Source organism: Pipra filicauda, unplaced genomic scaffold, assembly GCF_003945595.2.
Source record: "Pipra filicauda isolate LSUMZ 115617 unplaced genomic scaffold, ASM394559v2 scaffold12_size5214236_pilon, whole genome shotgun sequence".
Taxonomy (NCBI): domain Eukaryota; kingdom Metazoa; phylum Chordata; class Aves; order Passeriformes; family Pipridae; genus Pipra; species Pipra filicauda.
This window is the reverse complement of record NW_024103763.1, coordinates 4,971,627-4,991,850: the sequence shown is the minus strand read 5'-3', so window position 1 is coordinate 4,991,850 and position 20,224 is coordinate 4,971,627. Positions and strand designations below refer to the sequence as shown.

Sequence of the window (20,224 nt, the reverse complement as noted above, 5' to 3'; positions counted from 1 at the left end):
GAGGTGGTCCATTAGCCAGAATGCTCACAGATAAGACTTTGAGAAAAATTGCCCTCAACTACAGGGAAACCTGTCGAGTCAGATTTTGGGCAAAAGGCTGAAATAACAATAAGGGGGCGAGCGAGAGGAGCATCGCCACAACTATCTTTACAAATTACTGCAAACCATGAACAACAGCAGCTCATCTCCTGCTGTGATCAGACTAAGAGCAAAATGGTTACGTGCAGCCAGCCAGCAAGAGGAGGTGCCGTGCCTGAAGATGGACCAGACAGCACCCAGTATGGCAAAATTACTTGCTCCAGCACTGCCCAAACATGGTGACAAGTGCAGTCCTGCTCCCACAAGGATGCACCAGCTGAGAAGTCTCTGAGCACTACACGTGCCTCAGGAGTACACCCTTCTTTATAGCGAGGTTTGGAGGTGGGGAACCCTAGCACAGCAGCCTGGTGGACCAGGGAAATACCGCATGCAACAAGGCTGGTCCTCACTAAGATGCCTCTGTTGAAGACTTTGATTTCTCAGTCTAAGGAAACTAAAAACTATTTTCTTAGTGGCAGAGAAGAAATATGTGAATTCAGGAGAAAGTTGATCAGGAGAGACATGCTTATGAATAAGGGCTCAGTGGTGTGAGAAAAAAATACAGTAGCAATTAAAAGAAATGGATTTCAAAGAACTTTGGAGACAGAACAACACATCTAGTGGTAGGAAGAATGCTGACAAGAAGCTTGCTTATTTTAAAGACAGGGTTGATAAAAGGCCCATTTAATTTTGGTTTGCTTTGGATCTTGAGCAATCACAGACATACACTGAGTAATGAATGATGGCTTGAAGTCAAAATCTGATTATGTCGAGATCTGTGAAGTCCTCATCACTGGCCTTTCTGAGGCTGCACTAGATCTCTCATAAGAGATGATTAACAAAACTGAAAAGTGTGCCAACAGATTGAGAATGATAAAGGAAGTCTTTGGGGTTTCTATTGCACATCAGTAACCTATTTAAGCCACTCCTGCAAAACACACTCAGGAGCAAGGACTTTACAGGTAGGGAGTATCCATAGCCCAAGCTTGTGCTTTACACTGCAAGTCAGTGTCTGTACTCAGAATCAGTGGGAGTTTGTGTGGAAAAACTATCCCAGTTGTTGAGTGGAAAAACTTTCCCAGTAGCCAGGATATTTTGCAGTCATTCCTGTTGAAATATGCAGCACTTTCCACTGCAGCAGACAGTACTGGCAGTTGTTTGGGGTAAAGTCATAGGGATGTTGTATAGCAGTGGACATAGCAGCACATAAAAATGTCTATCTTCTCATGAAAACCATATTTTACCCAAATAACTGGTTTCAGTCACAAATCATGGAAGGACAGAGAAGACACCACCAGTTTTGAAGGAAAGAGACCCTGTGAGATTAGTTAGCCCTCCTCCTGCCCAGGGAAAAGCAGCTGTATCCACGCATGACAGATGTTTTCCAAACCCTTTCTGAAAAATCACCAGCAAGATTCAGTAGTCTCACAGAAAATGGTCACAGTCTTTCCTTATCCTCACATAATATAGCATGTTCACAAAAAAATTAAATACTTCCTCCAGCTATTTCCATGCATTGCTACAACACAAAGCATAGTCAATGAGAATTAAATTGGTAACTTAATCTTTTGAGATAAGAGCAAGAAAGTCTAGGTAAAGTTTCTAAGGAAATTACTTAACATCAGGACTTCTGAGCTTCTCTTCTGATTTATTGAGGCTGTGTTCCTTACAGACTCTCTGACATACAGAATTTCAGGAAGAATTATGTCACCAGGAGGAAGAAAAGGTGAGGTGATTTTTTGATAGGAAGCTAATATCAGGAATAAATATAGGGTAGCTTGCGCTGCTTCTTAACATAAACTTTCCTGAGAGGCTCAACAGACTTTGCATTTCCTTAATGGAGACACATTTTTCAATTTAAAATCCTATGCAAGTGAAATACTGCTTTCATTGATGATTGCAGCAGGAAATCAATTCAGCATTACACAGGCTGAAATAGATCCCAGAAACTGCCTTAGTTCCTTGATTGCAATGCAAGTCTGACAATCTACAGAGCTGAGGCTCTGTCTCTCTATTTAGATAGCAGATGGTATTCTGACTGCCACCTTATAAATAGAGCAGGTCAGTTGGCAGTAAAGATAGAACTGTGAGAGGTCTGCTGACATCAAATTAATATAGACATTTCTTTCTTGATAGTATTTGATTTTAAAAGGCTCTTGAGAATTTAGTGTTCAAATCTCTGAGATTCATGATGTACTGTGCTATACAAGGTCATTGATGTCACCGACAACTTTATGGGCAATAGCTCTTGCCATCAGATAGCATTCAATATGTGCAAACATAGGCTGAAAACTGCATTCATTTGGACTGTAACATTGAAGGTCCAGTCTCATGAACTGCTGAGAGCTCAATTTATCTTACTTGTGCTGAATTAATCATAAGGAAGTACAGGAAATGTTCAACCTTTGTCTCAGAGAAACCGTCATGGTAACATTAAGGGATGAGCATCAAATCAGAGAGACTGCTGCTGCTGGAGCAGGGACAGGAGTTCAAAGGCTCAAAGATTGGAAGCCAATCTTGTATTCAGGGTCCAGCAGGTCAGTGCCCCCTGACTTAAGATTGTATGGGCGGTGAAACTTAGTACCAGCATGCCTAACTCATAATGAAACCTCTACATCTCACAGCCTGAAAACTTGTCAGCAGTCTCTTGGACCTGTGAAGTTAGCAAAGTGGAGAAAGGCCCTTCTTTTAACTCAGCTTCCCATTCTACTACAACTAATGAAACATCATTGCCTGTCTCATGGCAGAAGTTTTACCAAAACCTAGCTCTGAAAAAACATTTCTCCCCTCAGAACAACCTCCACAGGAAAAATAAACAAACCTTTACAGAGTAATACCGGCACTGCATCAGTCACTAGATCACACATTTCTCAGCTCAAAGAGGTTCATGTTTTCAGCTCTGCTGTGTCCAAACTACTAACCCTGATGTTATTTATTTAAATTAATACCACAATGGACAAAGTTACAACACTCTAAAAATCCTTTCTCCCAGGAAAGTAACGAAAGCCTCTAGAACAGAGAGTGAGGGAGCTGACAAGCCTGCAAACCTGTCCTGGTGAGGAAAATACAACAAAGAGAATATTTGGGTGATGCCGTCTTTAGTGGCCCTGCTTCACTCCTGCTCTACAGTCCAAGGATTTATCTTGAGGAATGTCAGAGCATGCAAAGCCTAAAAATGCAACACTTCTTCCTTTGCTTTTCTTTAAGCCTTGCAAATGACAGACATTGAAATCTCACCTACTATGCCTATGAAAACATTTACTGTTCTGTCCTTGAATTAAGCTAGGAAAAATTGTTCATGAAATGAATTGTTCATGAAATGAACACAGCCAGATCTGAGGTGATAGGAGCTTTGGAGGGATTTTTTTTCAGAAGAGATGAAGGGTGGTTTTTTTTAAGACTTTCACACATTTTTGTGGGTTTACTCCAAACCTGTGCTCTTGCTTTGGTAACATCACTTGCACTTCCATGGACAAGATGTGTTAGTGCTGGGGGCAGCTGGGCTCATGGAGGTACAGTGTCTGGACAGCCAGAGCCTGCCAGTAGTTGCTAGGACTCCACTAGACTATAGGAAAGAGATGAAAGGATGTGAAGTCAAATCTGACAAAAGATGTGCAATATGTTACGTACAGCTGAAGTTCAGCACTGAAAGCTTTCATTCTCACACCGGTGGGAGAATAACAGCCATTACCTTGATTTTGACATTGAGATTGGATAGACAAGGGAAAGAAGCTGCACAGATACTACACAAATAAATATAGCCCTAAATGCAGAGAAAATTCGGGGGGGGGGAGGAGGGGAAGAGGGGGCAGGGCAAGGTACTAGGTGAAGGTGTGCATGTGCATCTACAAAGATGTCAAACACATGTCAAGAGCTGTTCATGTTTTACAACTCTCAGGCTGGTGTAAGTGGGTGTGGCAACAGACCATGAGGGAACTGTATCCACGATATCATTCACTGTCTGTGAAAAGGTGTTTTCAATTTGCACTTTCACGTAGCAGCTCATGTTTGGTATCCGCAGTAGACAGTACATGATGCCTTTGATTTTTTTCCTTTGTTATAATAATTTTACAGTAAACAACCATTTGTTCCTCTTTCTTTTCCAGTATAAAGACAGTCACAGACTTATCGATAAAGGAGAAAGTTCTCAAGCGGCTCAGGCAGGTGCAGTTTGTGGATTGTATACAGGCACGACCGACCTAGATGCTTTCTGATACACAACCGGCACAGTTGGGCAAGACTGGCGGGACCTGGGAGGAAAAGAAAAGGCAAGAATAAGCACCCCCAACCCCATCAGCAGTATAAGCCAAAGCAACAAACACCAGCAAGATTTGAAAATCAGATCAAACACTACACAGTGACTTGCTGAAGTCAGGGATGGCTAAATAGATTATTGTTCATATTTAATTTATGTTGTCAAAGTTGGTTCAGCAATTTGAAAACTGTGAGCATAAAAATCCTTTTTCTGTATGCACTGCTAGGCTTTTCTGCATCTTTTCTTGAGCAAACACTTAAAATACCATAAAGTTGTCTGCATTGGAGAGAGAGAGCTCTGGGATACATAGCCCTTGATCGGGACATAAGACAACTCCCAGCAATTTTGCAAGGATAAAGATACAGGATAAATACAGTTAGTTGTTCACATATATAGAATGTGCTTCTTCCAACTGCTGCACAAATAGTAATTGCAACTTAGCCTTTTTATATGACTACACTGTCTCTGAACATGTATATCAGTCAGTCTGTCAGTGCTCCTCAAAATATTTTCTTACTATGTAATCCAATTTTTACTAAGTCTGACTGAAGGAAAAACATATCAAAGATAAAAAGTTTCAAAAGTTTTGTGCAAAAAGACATCGAGAGGAAAAAAAAACCCCACATCCAAAAAACTACCAAGATGAGAGGCCTTTCTGTCCTTCCCTAGGCCCAGGGTAAAGGCTGCTTTATGTGAAAAGCTCTTGTTAAACATCAGAGGGTCAACTGGTAGGAAAACTGCCAGATAACTCATCCAGACAATGGTGAGATCAGCTTGTGCACAGCACTGCCCACAGCAGTGCTGCCCCCGTGGCTTCCCCGCAGGGGGACCAGGAGCTGCCCCAACCGCACCCACCATGGGTCAGGTGAGGGGCATGCCAGGCACAAACCCACCAGATATGAGGCTCCATTGCTTCTGCAACTACATGTTTGCACATGCAAATGCAAGTTGCTAATGGATGTGTCCCTGCTCCTCCTTTGCTTTCCTCTTGCTGGAGCTGTTCCAAGTGAAACCTTTACACCTGCCCAGAGGTGCTCAGTTTTTGAACCTTGTCTTAGCCCTGCCACTCCAGTTTCTGCCCAAACAGTAGCAATCACAGCAGAGTTTTACATGTAATGGGTAGAGATGTGTGCTTAAAGGCCCATCCTTATATCTTACAGATAAGCTTCATAATCTGTCCTTTTACTGCAGGAAAGTAGCCTAAACCGGCTGATAATGTCCCCTCTGAGAAGTAATTAATAGAAAAATATGAGATACGTAGAAAAGAGCACTTGTTCTACTGATTGGAAGCGAAGAAAGAAGCTATCATCTCCCAGAGGAGTTAGGAAAATAGACATGGTTTATATTTCACATCACTTAATAGTTAGTAAGGGGAGCAATTAAATGGAGTCATCTAAGTAACCACAGTGGAGAAGTTGGAGATAGGAAAACTCTTCAACTGGGATGCTTATTTCAAACAAAAGGACCTCAGAAAACATAGAAGTAGGGGTAAAGGCAAGTTGCATGTTAGACATAGCAAAATATGTGAAAGTGACCCTCTAGTCCCTCTGACTGTAAGGGAGGAGAGGATGACAAGCTGAGAGTTAAAATCAAAAGAAAAGTTCAGGAAGAGAAAATTATTAATATTGGCTTATTTCTTTATCTCCACAGCCTCTGGTTCACACAGGGAGCTGGAGCAGGACAACTGCCAGCACTGCTTTTGCTCACACATTTGAGCATCTCAGATACAGGGACAGCAGTCCCAAGAGGTAAGAAACATTCAAGCAAAAGTCCCCCCAGAAGGTTTTCGACATGGCAAATTAAAGCTCTGCATGAAAAGTCATCGAGAAAGGGATTAGGACAGAAGGATATTAAGCCAATGTTTCATTTTCTCCATAAAGCCAACCGGTGTTCAAGGGCTGGAGTAAAACCTGTGTGCAACACCGACAATTATTAATTTACCATCCAAGAGCTGTTTGGAAGTGGGCCCTCTGTGCACATCATGCTTTGGTCCTTGGTGGGTTGGGAAGATTTAGGCTGACTGCATGGGGGAGCACCATTCATCTTCTGCATGAGCAAAGCCTCGGGGCGGGCACAGACTGACTAACAGGGTACCAGTGAGCTGGGAAACACGGAGGTTAGAGGAAGAGGGGGAAATTAGTTCAGCAAGTCCATATCACAGGGCTATTGTTACTGGATGCATCAAGTTCTGGCCAAATGTGGTGCAGGTGAAAAAGGCACAGGAGGATCTGCATTCATTTCTACTCAGAAGTTTTTTGAGTAGACTGGAAAGATAATTAATTGCAAGAAGGCTGAAGGTAAGCTGCAAAGGGTAGTGCTTGTCTGTGCTGGGATTGCAGCCCCATGAACCACATGGAATTGCTGCGAGCTGCAAAGCTGAATAGCCACCTGGCAAACAGCTCTGCTTTTTCCTGGCAACCAAGGACACATACACTCACATCACTTTTTCTGCAGGAAGCGGGACATTGACCCACAGTACTGGGCTGAATACTAGATGGTGGTACTAAAATGTTATCTTTGAATAAACTTTTACAGTAGGTTTTAACCCTTAGAGTCCCGATAGGTAAATACGTATGATTTTCCTTCAGTAGACAGGAAATGAAAACACAGAAAAACTGAACAATTTATCCACTAAAACCTTAGCACTACATGGCAGATCTAGCAACAAAACAGAGTTCTCTTAGTCATTTCTGTCATGGGGTGCAAGCTTGAAAGCAGCAGAGCAGGTAAGGCAGAAGAAAACTTTTATAGAGCATTACTTATACAAGCTGTCAAGAAAATCTACTTAGGTAAAGAAAATAAATACTGCTTTACTAAAAAAAAAAATAAAATAAAAGAAGAAAGGAAATAATCACCTTCCCTAAGCAGAAGTGCCTGCTCCACTTTGCTGTTGGGTGTGGCAAGGTCCAGGGCACATTTGAGTTCAGCATTTCTGCACTTTGGGTTAGCGCCATAGTCTGTCAGCAAGACAACTATCTCCACACTGGATTTCCTTGCTGCTGCGTGGAGGGGGGTGTCTAATCGCTTCCCCATGTTAACGTTGGCTCCTTGAGTGAACAAGAGTTCATGGTTAGATCTGGGAGGCAGCAGGAACTGTCAGAACCCACATAACACAGGCTGGTTTCCACCAGTAGCCTCAATAAATGAAGGAGACAGACAGCACACAGGACTCACTCCTTTCTCTCAATAGCAGCTGTGCAAAACTCATCAGGTCAAATACCTGCACTGTCAGAGTCCTCTAGGCCACCAAACCCTGTCTGCAACGGTCAGAACTGAGTAGCTTGACCTTCAACACAACAGATGTTCAAAGTCTACCATATGCTCTTTAAATTTGTTAATAGCATAAAATCTAACATGGATTATGTTAATTTAATTGCCAGAGGGAAAACTAAACCAAACCAAACCAAGCCAAACAAACAAACAACAAAACCTTTAGGTATCTCATTGTAATAACTCTGGGAGCACAGCAAGCAAAATGCTTGCCCTAGGCTGGCCGGGCACAGTGGGGCCACACTTCAAGCAGGTGTAAGTCAGGTAACGTACACTGATAAAAAAATTTATGCTAGCTCAGAGGCTGTTCCTGGACCTGCAGTGATTATTCTTCCAAGCAGCTTTACTGCTGCCTTCATCATCCCCTGAGAAATAGGTGAATTTAATGTTTAACATGGCAGTTTATCATAATCAAGAGTTGATTTTGGTCAGTAATATTAGCCAGCATTTTCTGTGCTTCCTGTTATCATTCTAGAAAAGTAAAAGAATTTTATTTTCACATTCAGATAGCTCCAGGGAGGTGTATGTAATTACAGCCTTTTTTTTTAACTGAGGAAATCATAATTTCTTCATCAATGCAGGTGAGATTTTTAATATCCTCAAAAGAGTCTCACAGACTTAGGCTGCCCAAACACCACTTGTGGAAATAACCCATGATGTTTGCAGTGGAGATGCAGCTCAGAGAGACCAGAAGCACTGGCTCACACCACCATAGCTCTCCCCTGGTCCCCTTTTCAGGTGTACCTAGCTGCAAAAGCTTCTTGACACAGTCTGTCCTCTGGTATGTGCAAGCCACGTAGAGAGGGGTCCCATGCTGCAAGTCTTCTTGGTCAATGTCAACCTCATGAGCCAGAAGGATCTCCATGCACTCCCTGTGACCTGCGGAGATAAGAGTTGTTGAATTGCTGCAGAGAAGAACACACCCAGGTACAACCTATGAGGAACAAGAGCTGCGAAAAAGCTAAGCCTATTTATCTGTACTGGTATGGAAGTTATTTATTTAAAATATTTTGTCATCAGTGAAAGATGCATTCCTCATTTAGGTATTAGCTGCATTCACACCCTGAACGTTACCTCTCTTGACTGCTTCGTGAATGGGCGAAGCAAGGTGGTTTCCCAGCTGTGGCTTGGCTCCAAATTCAAGCAGCATGTTGACACACGCTGCACTGCCACTGCAGCAGGCATTGAACAGTGGGGTGATCCCATCAATGGTGACTGCATTGACCTGGAATGGCAAGATACACTCAGGATAATCCAATTTAAAAGGAACGCCCTTGGACCGTGTCTCATGTACACACCAGAAATGCACCAGAATGAGACTCTTGTCATGTGTAATTTCAGAAATTATCTTATTTACAACTTTCTGAGTTATATGTTGTGACATACATATAACATTCTCCTTTGATGTTTGCACTCTTTCCCAGATAACTAGTGCCAGAAGGCAGTGACATTGCCTGCTATTAATGCTCCTCCCGGAGCTGCTAAAAATGCAATTTTTTTCATTATTTTTTTTATATGGAGAAGTTGAATATCTTCATAACCGTATGCACCCATAATGGGTGCAGTATAGTTTGATCTGGCCTCAAGGTAGAACAGCGTCAGATGAAAATGGCTTTGCTTTTTAAATGAAAACATTTACTTTACATTTAATACTTTCACCCAAAAACATGTTTCCGGCAAAAGAAATTTTCACAGAACCATAGTCTTAATCCCAAACAGAAAAAGAGCTTGAAAGAGTCCATATGCACGTGTCTATGCAAGAGAGAAACGATTTCCTTCCCCCACCTCTAATGTAATGACCCGGCAAAAACCATTGTCACTATTCTCCGCTGGGACAGCAGCATCCCTGGCTTATGCTGTGCTCCATGCTGTAGATCATAGAACTGTAGGATCAGAGAATATGCAGATTTGGAAGGGACCAACTCCTGGCCCTATGCTGGACACCCCAAGAATCCCACCACGTGCCTGTTCATGCTGTGTTTAACAGCCCTCAGCTTGTGTTTAGGAAGCCCTCAAGAGCAATTCATGCAGCAAATCTGCATGTCTCTAACTCTGTGGCACACCAGAGAAGAGCAATGGATTATGCAAGCATGTGCCAATTTATATGGATCTCCACCGCCCCCCGCCTCCCCCCAGTCTCATCAGGCAGATGTGGCTGGAGGTGCTGGAGGCACTGGAGATCTATCAGCATCACTTCACAACAGGGACAGCAGTGCAGGCAAGCTGGTAACCAAGGGTAAGCAAGGAGATAAGTGAAGAAGAAAAATTACTTCCTTGGTTTCCCTCTTCACTGGGCATTGGTTTAACTGGTAAAAGAGGAGAGAATGGTAAGATCCATTGTGGAGTGAATGGTTTGGTACCACAGGGAAATAAAGGAAAGCACAGCAAAAAAAAAGGAGAGCAGCATATTGGCATGTGTTCTTTCAGAAGTTACAAAACAGCCTGTTGACTTTATTTATGAACAGAGAGTGGGGGGGGAAGCTAAAACCAAAAAACACTGGAGATATGTATTACACCAGGAATAGGCTGATTTCTTAGGAAAGCAACATAGAGTTCAGAAATGATTCTCTGAGTTATAAAAAAGCAATACCATTAATATACCAAAATCAAGTAAAACTGATTAGAAAGGGGTTTTCCTTTTATCCCTCTAAGGGATTAAAATTTGGCATAGAGTTTAGAAAGTTAACAAATTTGTTTTCTTCTGCAGAGGATAGCTTGATTGCCTGTTTTGGTGTTGCTCAGTTTCTTGCCATATAAATTGTATTTGAAATGCAGCTAAAATAAAAATATTCTTACATATTTCATCCATTCCTTTATCTCCATTGTTAACATGTATTCTACCTCAGGTCCAACTGTGGGAATTATTATTTTATTAGCAGATAAAATGTTTCATTGCTTCAAGAACATCTATTTTTAATTACATGAGACTTCCAAACCATCCCACAGAAAACCAGAGGTAATCCCGGAGATCATTACGGGGGGTGGCGGGGAGAAGGGTTAAGTTACTTTTTCAAGGTTATTTTCACCTAGCATCTTTCATTCCTTTTCCATCAATCACAACTATGTTTCACACACAGAAGGAAAACAAAAGAGAATAATGATGTGACACAAGGGGAAGGCAAATCCATCACCCATGGAAACAAAGCACTGTTTTATTTTTCCACGTTTCTATCTGGGATGCTCCTGTACATCTGCATCTTGGCCCTGCCACACAGACAGCCTGTCCAACATCCCCATTGATGCAGGGAGCACCTGAGTTCCAGGTACCCTTGTCCCAGCTGGCTTCCCCGGGACTCACCTGGGCCCCGTTCTCCAGCAGCACCTTTGCACAGGCGACGTGGCCGCCCAGGCAAGCCTCGTGCAGAGCTGACACACGGTCCGTCGTCACCAGGTTCACGTTGAAACCCTGCAACGCAGGGTCAGGGTGTGAGGGGAAAACACAAACCACACAGTTCCCCCAGAGCTCGCATAGGTGCAGTCAGACCATGGCTGGAGAGCATCATGTCACTGGGTGCGTGTCCAGGGAAGGTGCTTGGCTTGGATTAGTGCTGTTCAGTGCTTCAGTTCTTGTCCCCACATACCACAGCTGGTGATGGGGTGAAAAAAGAAGCAAGGACAAGCTATGCCTTCTGTTTCTAGTGTGTTTATGATGCGCGGTCAATCACAGGAAAGACATCATGTTTCTTAAACTTCTAAGGGTGCCATTACCCCCCCTATTAAGTCCACCACCAGGAGCTACAGCTGGTAGGATTCACCTCCCTGAATGAGGATGCCTCTGGCACAAGTATCAACAGCTCGGCTGGAGCTGGCAGCTCCTTCAGTAGGGACATATCCCTAAGATATGATTCATCCCGTGCTAAGGCAGCTGTTTCTAGTAGGTCAGATGAATTATGTCCTAAAAGATTTTTCATTGATTATAAGGAGTACCTAGTTTGTTTCCCTCAGATTTGGTAAGTACTTGGTAAACCTATAAGATAGATGAGACAAATCTCACCCACAGATCAGTTCCTCTTATTAGACCACTCAGGAAATGTTTTACACTGGAAGAAAGAACAGTGATTTACAAACACATTAGTACAAGTATTTACCTAAATGACAGTTGCCACACCTATTCCTGCACAAAGACAAACCAGACATATTCACAAAGGACAAAACGACAGTCATGTGTGTTTTCCCCAGAATGCAACTAAATCTCTTGATAATTAAGATTTTACAACCAGGCCTGGAAGCAGTTCTGTTTTCCGCTTGATGGCATGTTTTGAAACGCAGTTTGTCTCCACCTGATGTGCTATAGGCAGGACAGCTCACAAGATGGCAGCAATGCACTTTTTGATATGCAGTACTCATTGGGATGGGCAGAAATGAATACCTGGGAGCAGCATAACACTGTAAAAAAGTCATCAGTCCTGACGTCATGAGTATTAAAAGCAACCATTGTATCACTTTAGGCTAGGCATTCTATGATAGAAAAACAATCGGGTTTAGGTCATGTGAAAATATTAGTAATGTAAAAGTTGTCGTTAAAATTTCCATGCATTACAATAGTACCAGGAGAATAGATAAAGCCTTGAAAAAATATTGAGATGATTCCATTTTCTAATTTTATAATTGTTTCATACTTAATGATCAGCATATTCCTTCAAGATCAATGTCTTCTAGAGATTTCTAAGGAGACCTATTCTCAATCATTATTCACATATATATACGTATATATTTAACAAATAAAACTCAATCATTGCAAGTGAAAGAATAAGTACTGATATCTTGGGCAAAACAGCAATCTCTTCCATTAGGAAATGGAGAATGAGTTATAGATCTTACTATGGTTGTTTGCCAAACATTGCTCATGTTAAACCTTGTTTTCAATGTATATGAAAAATCAAACTCTTGCTTGGGTGCTGAAACAGGCATCGGTGAGTTCTTGAGCTCTTTTCAATCTCCAGCACTACATAATCTCCTTATGTCCAGGCATTCCTTATGGAGCCAACGCCTCACTGCTTTCTTGAAAGCTATGGTCTTTCCGTAGAGACTTCTGAGTGTCCCATATATACTCAAGTATAGTCCAACATTTAATTTTAGGCTAGTAGTGTAACTATATTAGAAGCAATGAGCAATGATTGTGCTGATCCATGAACAGATTTGTCCTTACATTTATCAAGGTGTGGTGAATCAGCTCCAATTCAGGCTCTACAGATGTTGCTGCCCTGATCTCTTTTCATCCGCAAGGACCCTCATCCTTAACTCCAAAAATTAAATGTCTTCAAGAGAAGGAAAAAGGGTGGATTACCTAAATGATGTATAACCATAACACTGCGTGCTTCTCCAGTGTATAACCGTGACCAGTACATAACCAGGGCATCTAGTGAATAACCACAACTCCCGGTGCTCCACTAATCAGATGGTGTAAGGTCAGCATAAGTGGAGATAAAGAGGGTCAGAAAAACCATCAAATCCCTCAGTGAATAAACCCTCTTTTTTTTTATCCCTAACCTCCACCCCTTCCTTTTCCATAAAAATATACTGTCCGTAAACAGCAACATCTTTTAGCTGCAGTTCAATATAAGTCTGGAGTGGAGGCTTTTACACCGGCAGCTCCACTCCTTGAGGATGTTCTCCATTCGAGCTGTGGCCACATTGGTAAAAATTATTTACCTTGATTATAAAAGGTCTGATGGCCAAGTCCATAGAGCTTTACACTCAGGGAATTAATTTCTCTGCAGTTGCCTTGTGGGGGAAGGGGTAAGAGGGATGACAGTTGACCATTCATGCCAGATGAGGACATTGAGTTTAATCAAAGTGGTAAGGAAGACAGTTGGCAAAGCGTGAAGAACCATAACCTATCCCTTTTCATATCCAGTTTCTTGTCCTTTCTAGTGTATTCTTTCCTCCTCTCTTTCTTCTGGTTCCATTTGGAGCAGAAGGTTTCAGGCTGACAGTTCTCCCTTTATATAAAGCAATATGCACTTTTATAGCTTTCTACTGTTGGTTTTTTTTATAGTTTATATATATTTATTGTCCCTATTCTCGAGCCCAGTTTGATGGTGTATCATTGAGAAAGAGCACAAGGATCATTGTTTATCATATAGCAAGCTACAAGCTGTAATAGTCTTTGTCCTGGGTTTGTCCCCAGCATCTTAACTAAGCAAACTAATACATGCCCAAAAGCATTTGTGCTGATATATTATTCATACAGCCATATTTCTTATGCCCTGATACAGTCTATTACCAGTTCATGGATGCAAATCATGCGAAACCACCCTGCTTCCCAATCTTTTCTTTACCTGTGGGCTTTTACCTGTGCAATCAAGGTTTTCAAAGAGAGGAGGCGTCCCTGGAAGGCAGCGTCATGAAGAGGGGATCGGTCTGCCCAGCTGCCTGAAACAGCAAATGCATGGAAGCTAATTCAGGTGAGCAGCAGAGGCAGATCCCAGGAGGACAGGGGAAACACAGCCTCGTGTAAATGTAGATCAGGACTAAAATCAATGTGGGGTCAGTGGTGAAACTGTTTGATAAATTGATTTCAGTAGAGCAGCTGAGGGCTCAGCAATCCTGAGAAAGCTGGCTGCTCACTAAGGGACCTAAACAAAAGCTTCTTGGCAGAACTTTTAATAGAACAGCTAAAAACATGCTTCAGCAAAAATCACAAGTTTAGTACTGCTGGGTCTAATAGGGAGACTTTTGAACCCTGCAATTCTCCTATTCAAAACCATATCAGCCTCCTCCTTTCCCAGGGAGCTTTTGACACAAATTGCATCTCAGCTTCCCTGGCACTTAGTTAAGAGATGCATAGCAGGGAGACATGGGGATGACTTGTCCATCAAATGAATTCTGACATGTCCCTGTGAGTTTTTTTTCATGAACTGACAATTTCATAAATAACATCCTCCATCTCAGGCTACTAGGTAATATATTTCATCATCCTCTTCACTGAAAGATTTTAGAAAATGCATGGAAAAACAAATTCTGCCTGAGGTTTTACTTTTCTTCTTTAATAATGTTGAGATGTTGAACTGTTTGGACTCCTTCATGTAGTCTTGCCCTTTTTCTTATCTTAATCTATTTATGTGCTAAGAAAAAAAATTCTTTATCATAGCTACTACTTACAGGCATATACAGCCACCCAAGGTAAAATCCCTGCCACTCAAGTAGAGAGAAAAATTTCTTGTTACATATTAAAATTTATAACCATGCCACAACAGTGGGTAGTAAGTACTTCTCCAAAGGTCAGCTGCATTTGCAGTGCTACAGGACAGAAGCAACACCAATGTTTGCATTCATCCTCTGTTGTACAGCAACCCCATGGGCACTTATTTGAAACTCTTGTCCTGTTTAATTTTTTCAGCTACACCACACCAGAGAGAATGGAAAGGGTGATTTATCTCCTTTTAAATTATACCCAAGGCAGTGAGAAATCAATGAAAGGTACAGACATATCCATGGGGACTTGAGGCCAAGGACACAGCAGAGGTTTCACTCTTGGCCAAGAGAGTTTCCTTCTGTGTACCCAAGAGGCAGGATGCACTTGAGCTCATGGGGTTACGCTTTTAACTATAACTATTAGTTTTATTTCCATTTATGTAGGGAGCTGTTCCTAGGCTCCTAAGGCAGGAAGCTGGAATGGAAAGACCAGCTGGCATAATATACGACAAGGCTCTGAATGACCAGGTAGAACTCAGCAGTCAAAATGATGGAAACAAGAACCAAGCAGGTTGAGAGAGAAACATCTTCCTGAAAATATCCAAAATACCCCATACTCCTCATCATGCTGGTGACTGAAATAGGCAAGCTCAATTCAGAAAATCAAGACATTGTAAGTGACAAAGCCCAGAGCCCTTATACAGCAGGAAGATTCAGAAGTAACTCAGACAACAGAGCTACAGTGCCTTATTTAACCTTTTAAGCCTGAAGTGTAACACATGCAAGTGCATTTCCAACACACGTGTATGCACACACATCCCTCGCCATGACAACACACCATGACAACTGCTGCACAGTTCCATGCCAGCCACCACAACCTACCTCCCTGAAACGTGTGGCAGATATAGTTCCCATATGGGGCACATCTTCCCTTCACAGCTGTGAGCGACATGACTGAAAGCACTCTCCTTTTAAATGTCTATGGATAAGTCAAGCAGTCCTGCTGCTGCTGTGCTACTTCACTGCAAGGAGAAATGCTGCAAAGCTCTGACTGTAATACAATATAGTGCCCCAGCAACAGTATCACATGATCTTGCATTTTGTAAGATTATCCTTGGTGGATTTTTGCAAATGGTAACTTGCAATAAAAATATGTTATGGCCTGCTGAATTTGAAGGCACCTCAATAAGAACCTGCATGAAGGAAAAACTGCTGTTTGCCAAGTCTGACTATGATTGCATAAAGGTGCTTGATAAAAAATGACAGTAATAAATAAGAGAAATTATATTCTGGAGAATAAAAAATAAATTAACAGCCAAGACATGCCTGTATATATACAGGTTTCATAAAGGCTTTGTAAAAAATGCTTGGCTGCAGTATTTCTCTTGGCCAGATCTTAATCTCTCTGTTTTGGGTGGCCATCTCGCACCACTCATGTTCTGCTCCTCTTCATGTGCCTGTTCATGATGGCACAATCCATCATGAAGCAAGTGCCAAACAAATGAGTCACATAAAAATGTGTGATGTCACAAGGCTGATAAGAATCTTCAACTAGAAAAATAAGTCCTCATTAGCAGTAAATTTAAAATACTGTGTCATTTTAATTAGTGGAATTAACAGGCATGCAAACACACGTCTGCTCATTATTATGGCAGTGATGTGAAGGAGTAAAATAACTTGGAAAAAAACAAAACCATGACCTACTAAATAACCTACAAAATACAATATATTCATGTGCCATATATTTTTCAGAACAATTTTAGCTGCATTCATTTTTATCATCTGATTTACAAAAAACAAGGATTCTTGGCTTGGATTCATGAACTCATTAGTTATATCCTCCTAGCATCTCCTTTCAAAAAATCAGTGTGCTAAAACTTTTCCCTAAATATTCTCTGGCAGTAAAGCTGGATATTTAGTAAAACCATCTGTAACCACTGCTAAAGAATGCTTTGCTTCCGAGAACAATCTTTTTATTTACCATAGTGCCTTGAGCAAATGTTGTTCTCATTCTAGCCGGAGTCTCATATTTTGCACACCTAAATCATGCCAACACATACTGACACTCCAAAGACCCCAGAAATGGAAGGCACTTCAGGTTAAAACAGTCACGCATGCATTTAGCAACAAATTCCTCATTTCATGGCAACTCACTGATTTAAATCCTCAAGTTACAAAAATGTAGCAAATATACATTTAAATGTTAGAGAGTCCATATTTTTACTTTACCTGGGACTATTCCATAGATCTCTTCTGCTATCCTGGCAGCCTCTTTTCTGTTGCCTTTAACAATATAGAAATGGGTCAGCAAAGCCAAGGAAATCTTAATTAAAAGCTTGAAGCAAAACAAAGCAAAAATGGCAAAATAAATGTTGGTGAAAGCATGGAGTATAGAACTGCCCTCCATTTTGGTTTGCTCTTTGAATAGTTTCTCAGGTTGGCTAAGTGGCACTGGGATATTCTTGGTATCATGTGTCATCTATTTTAAACCCTTCAGGACCTGCTGTTCCTCACTTACCAAAAATACATTCTGGTTTTATTTGGTAGAGGCTATTTGATACTAAATAACCAAGGATAAGATACTTTGAACATCTCTGCGTACAAGAAAAAACCAGAAACACTTTTCCAAACCCACATAAATTAGCATAAATTTTCAGATGCTCTCCATGCCACCTGAAAAGCCTGAACATCCACATTAGATTAATTCTTTGATGTAGCAATTCCATTTACAAGACTGCACAGGTAAAGATGCAGAAATTATTCAGAGATTCAGCAAAAAGAATGCTTTTCTGTGTTTCCCATCTTGATAAAAGGCTTTGCTGGTATTCAGATACAGAACAAAGAAAACATGTCAAAGAAAAGCATTATCATGAAATAATTTGAAATAAACCCACATATTTCCAAAGTCAGGGCTAAGAAGTCAAAGTTATTCTTGGAGGAGAAAAATACATTGAAATTGTGTGATAAGAAACACATAACACACTGGTATTTTCCATCACTCAGGGATAAAGAATGCTGTCCACTGGTATCTCTTGCAAACAGAATCTTACTGTTTTGAAAAAATAGAAATATTTTTACTTCATCCATCATTGATTCAAAGGTATAATATTTGAAACCGAAGAAGATGTACCCTTTCTTTAACTGCCCTTTTTACTTTCTGAAGGCACACGGCTTCCACAGAGAACAAAGTATTTTTTCTGCGTGTAATTAATTCAATCTATGTAGAATATCCACCTCTTTTTCTTTTAAACTTTGATTGATTCCTACTTTCCTACATGCACCACAGGAGATTTCTTTCTTTCGATAAATCTCCTCCTTGCCCAGGTACTCTTACTCTTCAATTTATACACCTGTCAAAGAAAAGAGCAGGATGACTCTCCTCTCTCAGGGATCCCGAAGAGATAGTGGATATGCAGAAGGAAACTTTACAGTAAATTATTTCCCTGGACACTTTAGAGGTAACTTCTTTTGGTTTGTAGCAATATAGCTGGCTTAGCGCCTTAGTGAAATTCCAGTAATACCAAATTCCAGTAATACCAGGTGCTCTAAAACACCATGAGGAAGTTTGACCACTTGGAAGCAGTCACAGGAACATGACTCTTCCAGAAGGACAAAATCTATTTGTGTAGCAGCAAAATTATCCTCCTGGCTTCAGAACAAGACAACTAAAGATTTTTAGTTAAATTACGGAATGAGTCATTTGAGAAAAGCTTGTGTAATCTCTTAATCTGTTCTTAGTGTACAAGAGCACTAGGAAAATTACTGTGGTGGATTAAAAAGAAAATCATCAGTGGGAAGATGGCTGAACAGAACATGGAAACAATATTAGTGAAGGTGGTAGTCAGGTAACCATTGCAAGATCAGGAGTGATCACTGGGAAATGGCAGGTATTTTTTAAACTGAAGAGAGGTGAGCAACATAATGTAGGCATGAGAACAGGTAGAACACAAGAGACCAGAAATGACAGTGCAGAAACAGGATTCTCATTGTTCCTCCCTCGCTCTTTGCAGAATCATCATTGTGAGCTGAATAAGGTGGATTATACAACTCCATTGAGACTTGAGTGAACAAGTCAGCCCTCCATAGATAAAGCACACCTCATTGAGAACTTCTGCAAGATGCCCAAACTACTCCATGAACCACTCTTGCTTACAACTAGGATTAATAAATTGTTAAATCAAAATATCCAGGAAATGTCATGAGAAAGTGAATGAATAGAAGTAGTTTAGCTAGATCCTCCAAAGAACTGGAAAGACAAAGTTTATATATCCTTAGTTTACAAAGTTTACGTGCAAGGAATAAGAACAAAAGATAAGGCAATCCAGTTTAGAAGACAACTGATTTTCATTTTGGTTGACCGGAACTTTATCCAACAGGGAGAAATGTCAGATGTGACCTGAAGAATTTGGCAAGGAAATAAAAATTGGAGGGATCCTCATCTCAAAGAAATTAAAAAAGGTATTGGTCTATTCTTATGCTAGACAATCTCTGAATTACAGCATTGTATTTCTAACTTTTATCATCAAGAGTTTGAACATTAAATATATTCAAAGTAAGAGAAGTGGGGAAAAAGAGGAGACAGAAACACCCTGTCTGGAACAGAAGAGATCAGAACAAAAACATCTGTACAGAGAGCTGAGATATTTATTTTCTATCAGTTTGGTCTAATAAATGGCACTACTTCCCATACAAGCCTTGCCTCATTTGCATCCCTAAGTCAGCACACTTACAACACTCCTACTTTTGAAAAGGGATGTATGCAGTGACTCACTGGTTGCTCTCAAGGCAATGTGGGGTTCATCTCACCTATCTGCCACCCACCACAGCACGTAAGGTCTGGTTATCGAAACTCCTGCTGCTGCTTGGGCAGCAAGACAGCAAATTCCAGCAGGCAATTAATTTCCCCCATCTGCCTCCAACACCTGTGCTGGCCAGTAACACCTGAGCTGCTTAAACAATGAGCTTAAAGAACTAGCATTTTCTAGACAACCATTTATTCACAGTTAAAGTTCGATGAATCCCTCACAAATATCATCTCCAGAACTACGACAGTGTTGCAGCAATTCAGAACCTAAAAATAACCCAATCTACCTGCTGGGTTTACAAGAAAAATGCATCATTTCAGTAAAATGGTAAATTCAGATGCATAACCATATCCTTCCTTTAGTTTTGTTCCCTTAAAAAATATCCACCTTTTATCTATGCCAGTGCTCAAGTAATTAGGAAAAATTATGGAAGTCGACATACTATGGGTGTGATGATGCACAGGAAATATCATGAGAGTAGTTTAAAGATAGCAAATCAACATTAAAAATATCTAAATATTTTTTGATTCAAAAAACCCATAAAACTATTTCGAGATTGATTATTCTTATATCTATTTATATAAACTCTGTACTTTACGGAAGCATCAGAAAGATCAACTTTTACAATTATTTTTTAAAAGCCTACACACATATGAAAAAAAGGGACTAGTGAAGTAAA

The 20,224-nt window shown here is 40.9% G+C and overlaps 1 protein-coding gene across 1 annotated transcript; it reads right to left on the bottom strand.

Annotated features, from left to right (window-relative positions):
- Nucleotides 1–170: 170 nt before the first annotated feature.
- ASB11 (ankyrin repeat and SOCS box containing 11) lies at nt 171–17,252 on the bottom strand. Its single transcript, XM_027738172.2, has 7 exons — nt 16,970–17,252; nt 13,899–13,978; nt 10,902–11,009; nt 8,678–8,828; nt 8,348–8,482; nt 7,189–7,380; nt 171–4,328 (listed from the first exon to the last, which is right to left on the bottom strand). The coding sequence occupies exons 1-7, from the start codon at nt 17,217–17,219 to the stop codon at nt 4,204–4,206; spliced, it is 1,041 nt and encodes a 346-aa protein (XP_027593973.2). The 5' UTR covers nt 17,220–17,252; the 3' UTR covers nt 171–4,203.
- Between the last annotated feature and the right edge of the window lie 2,972 nt (nt 17,253–20,224).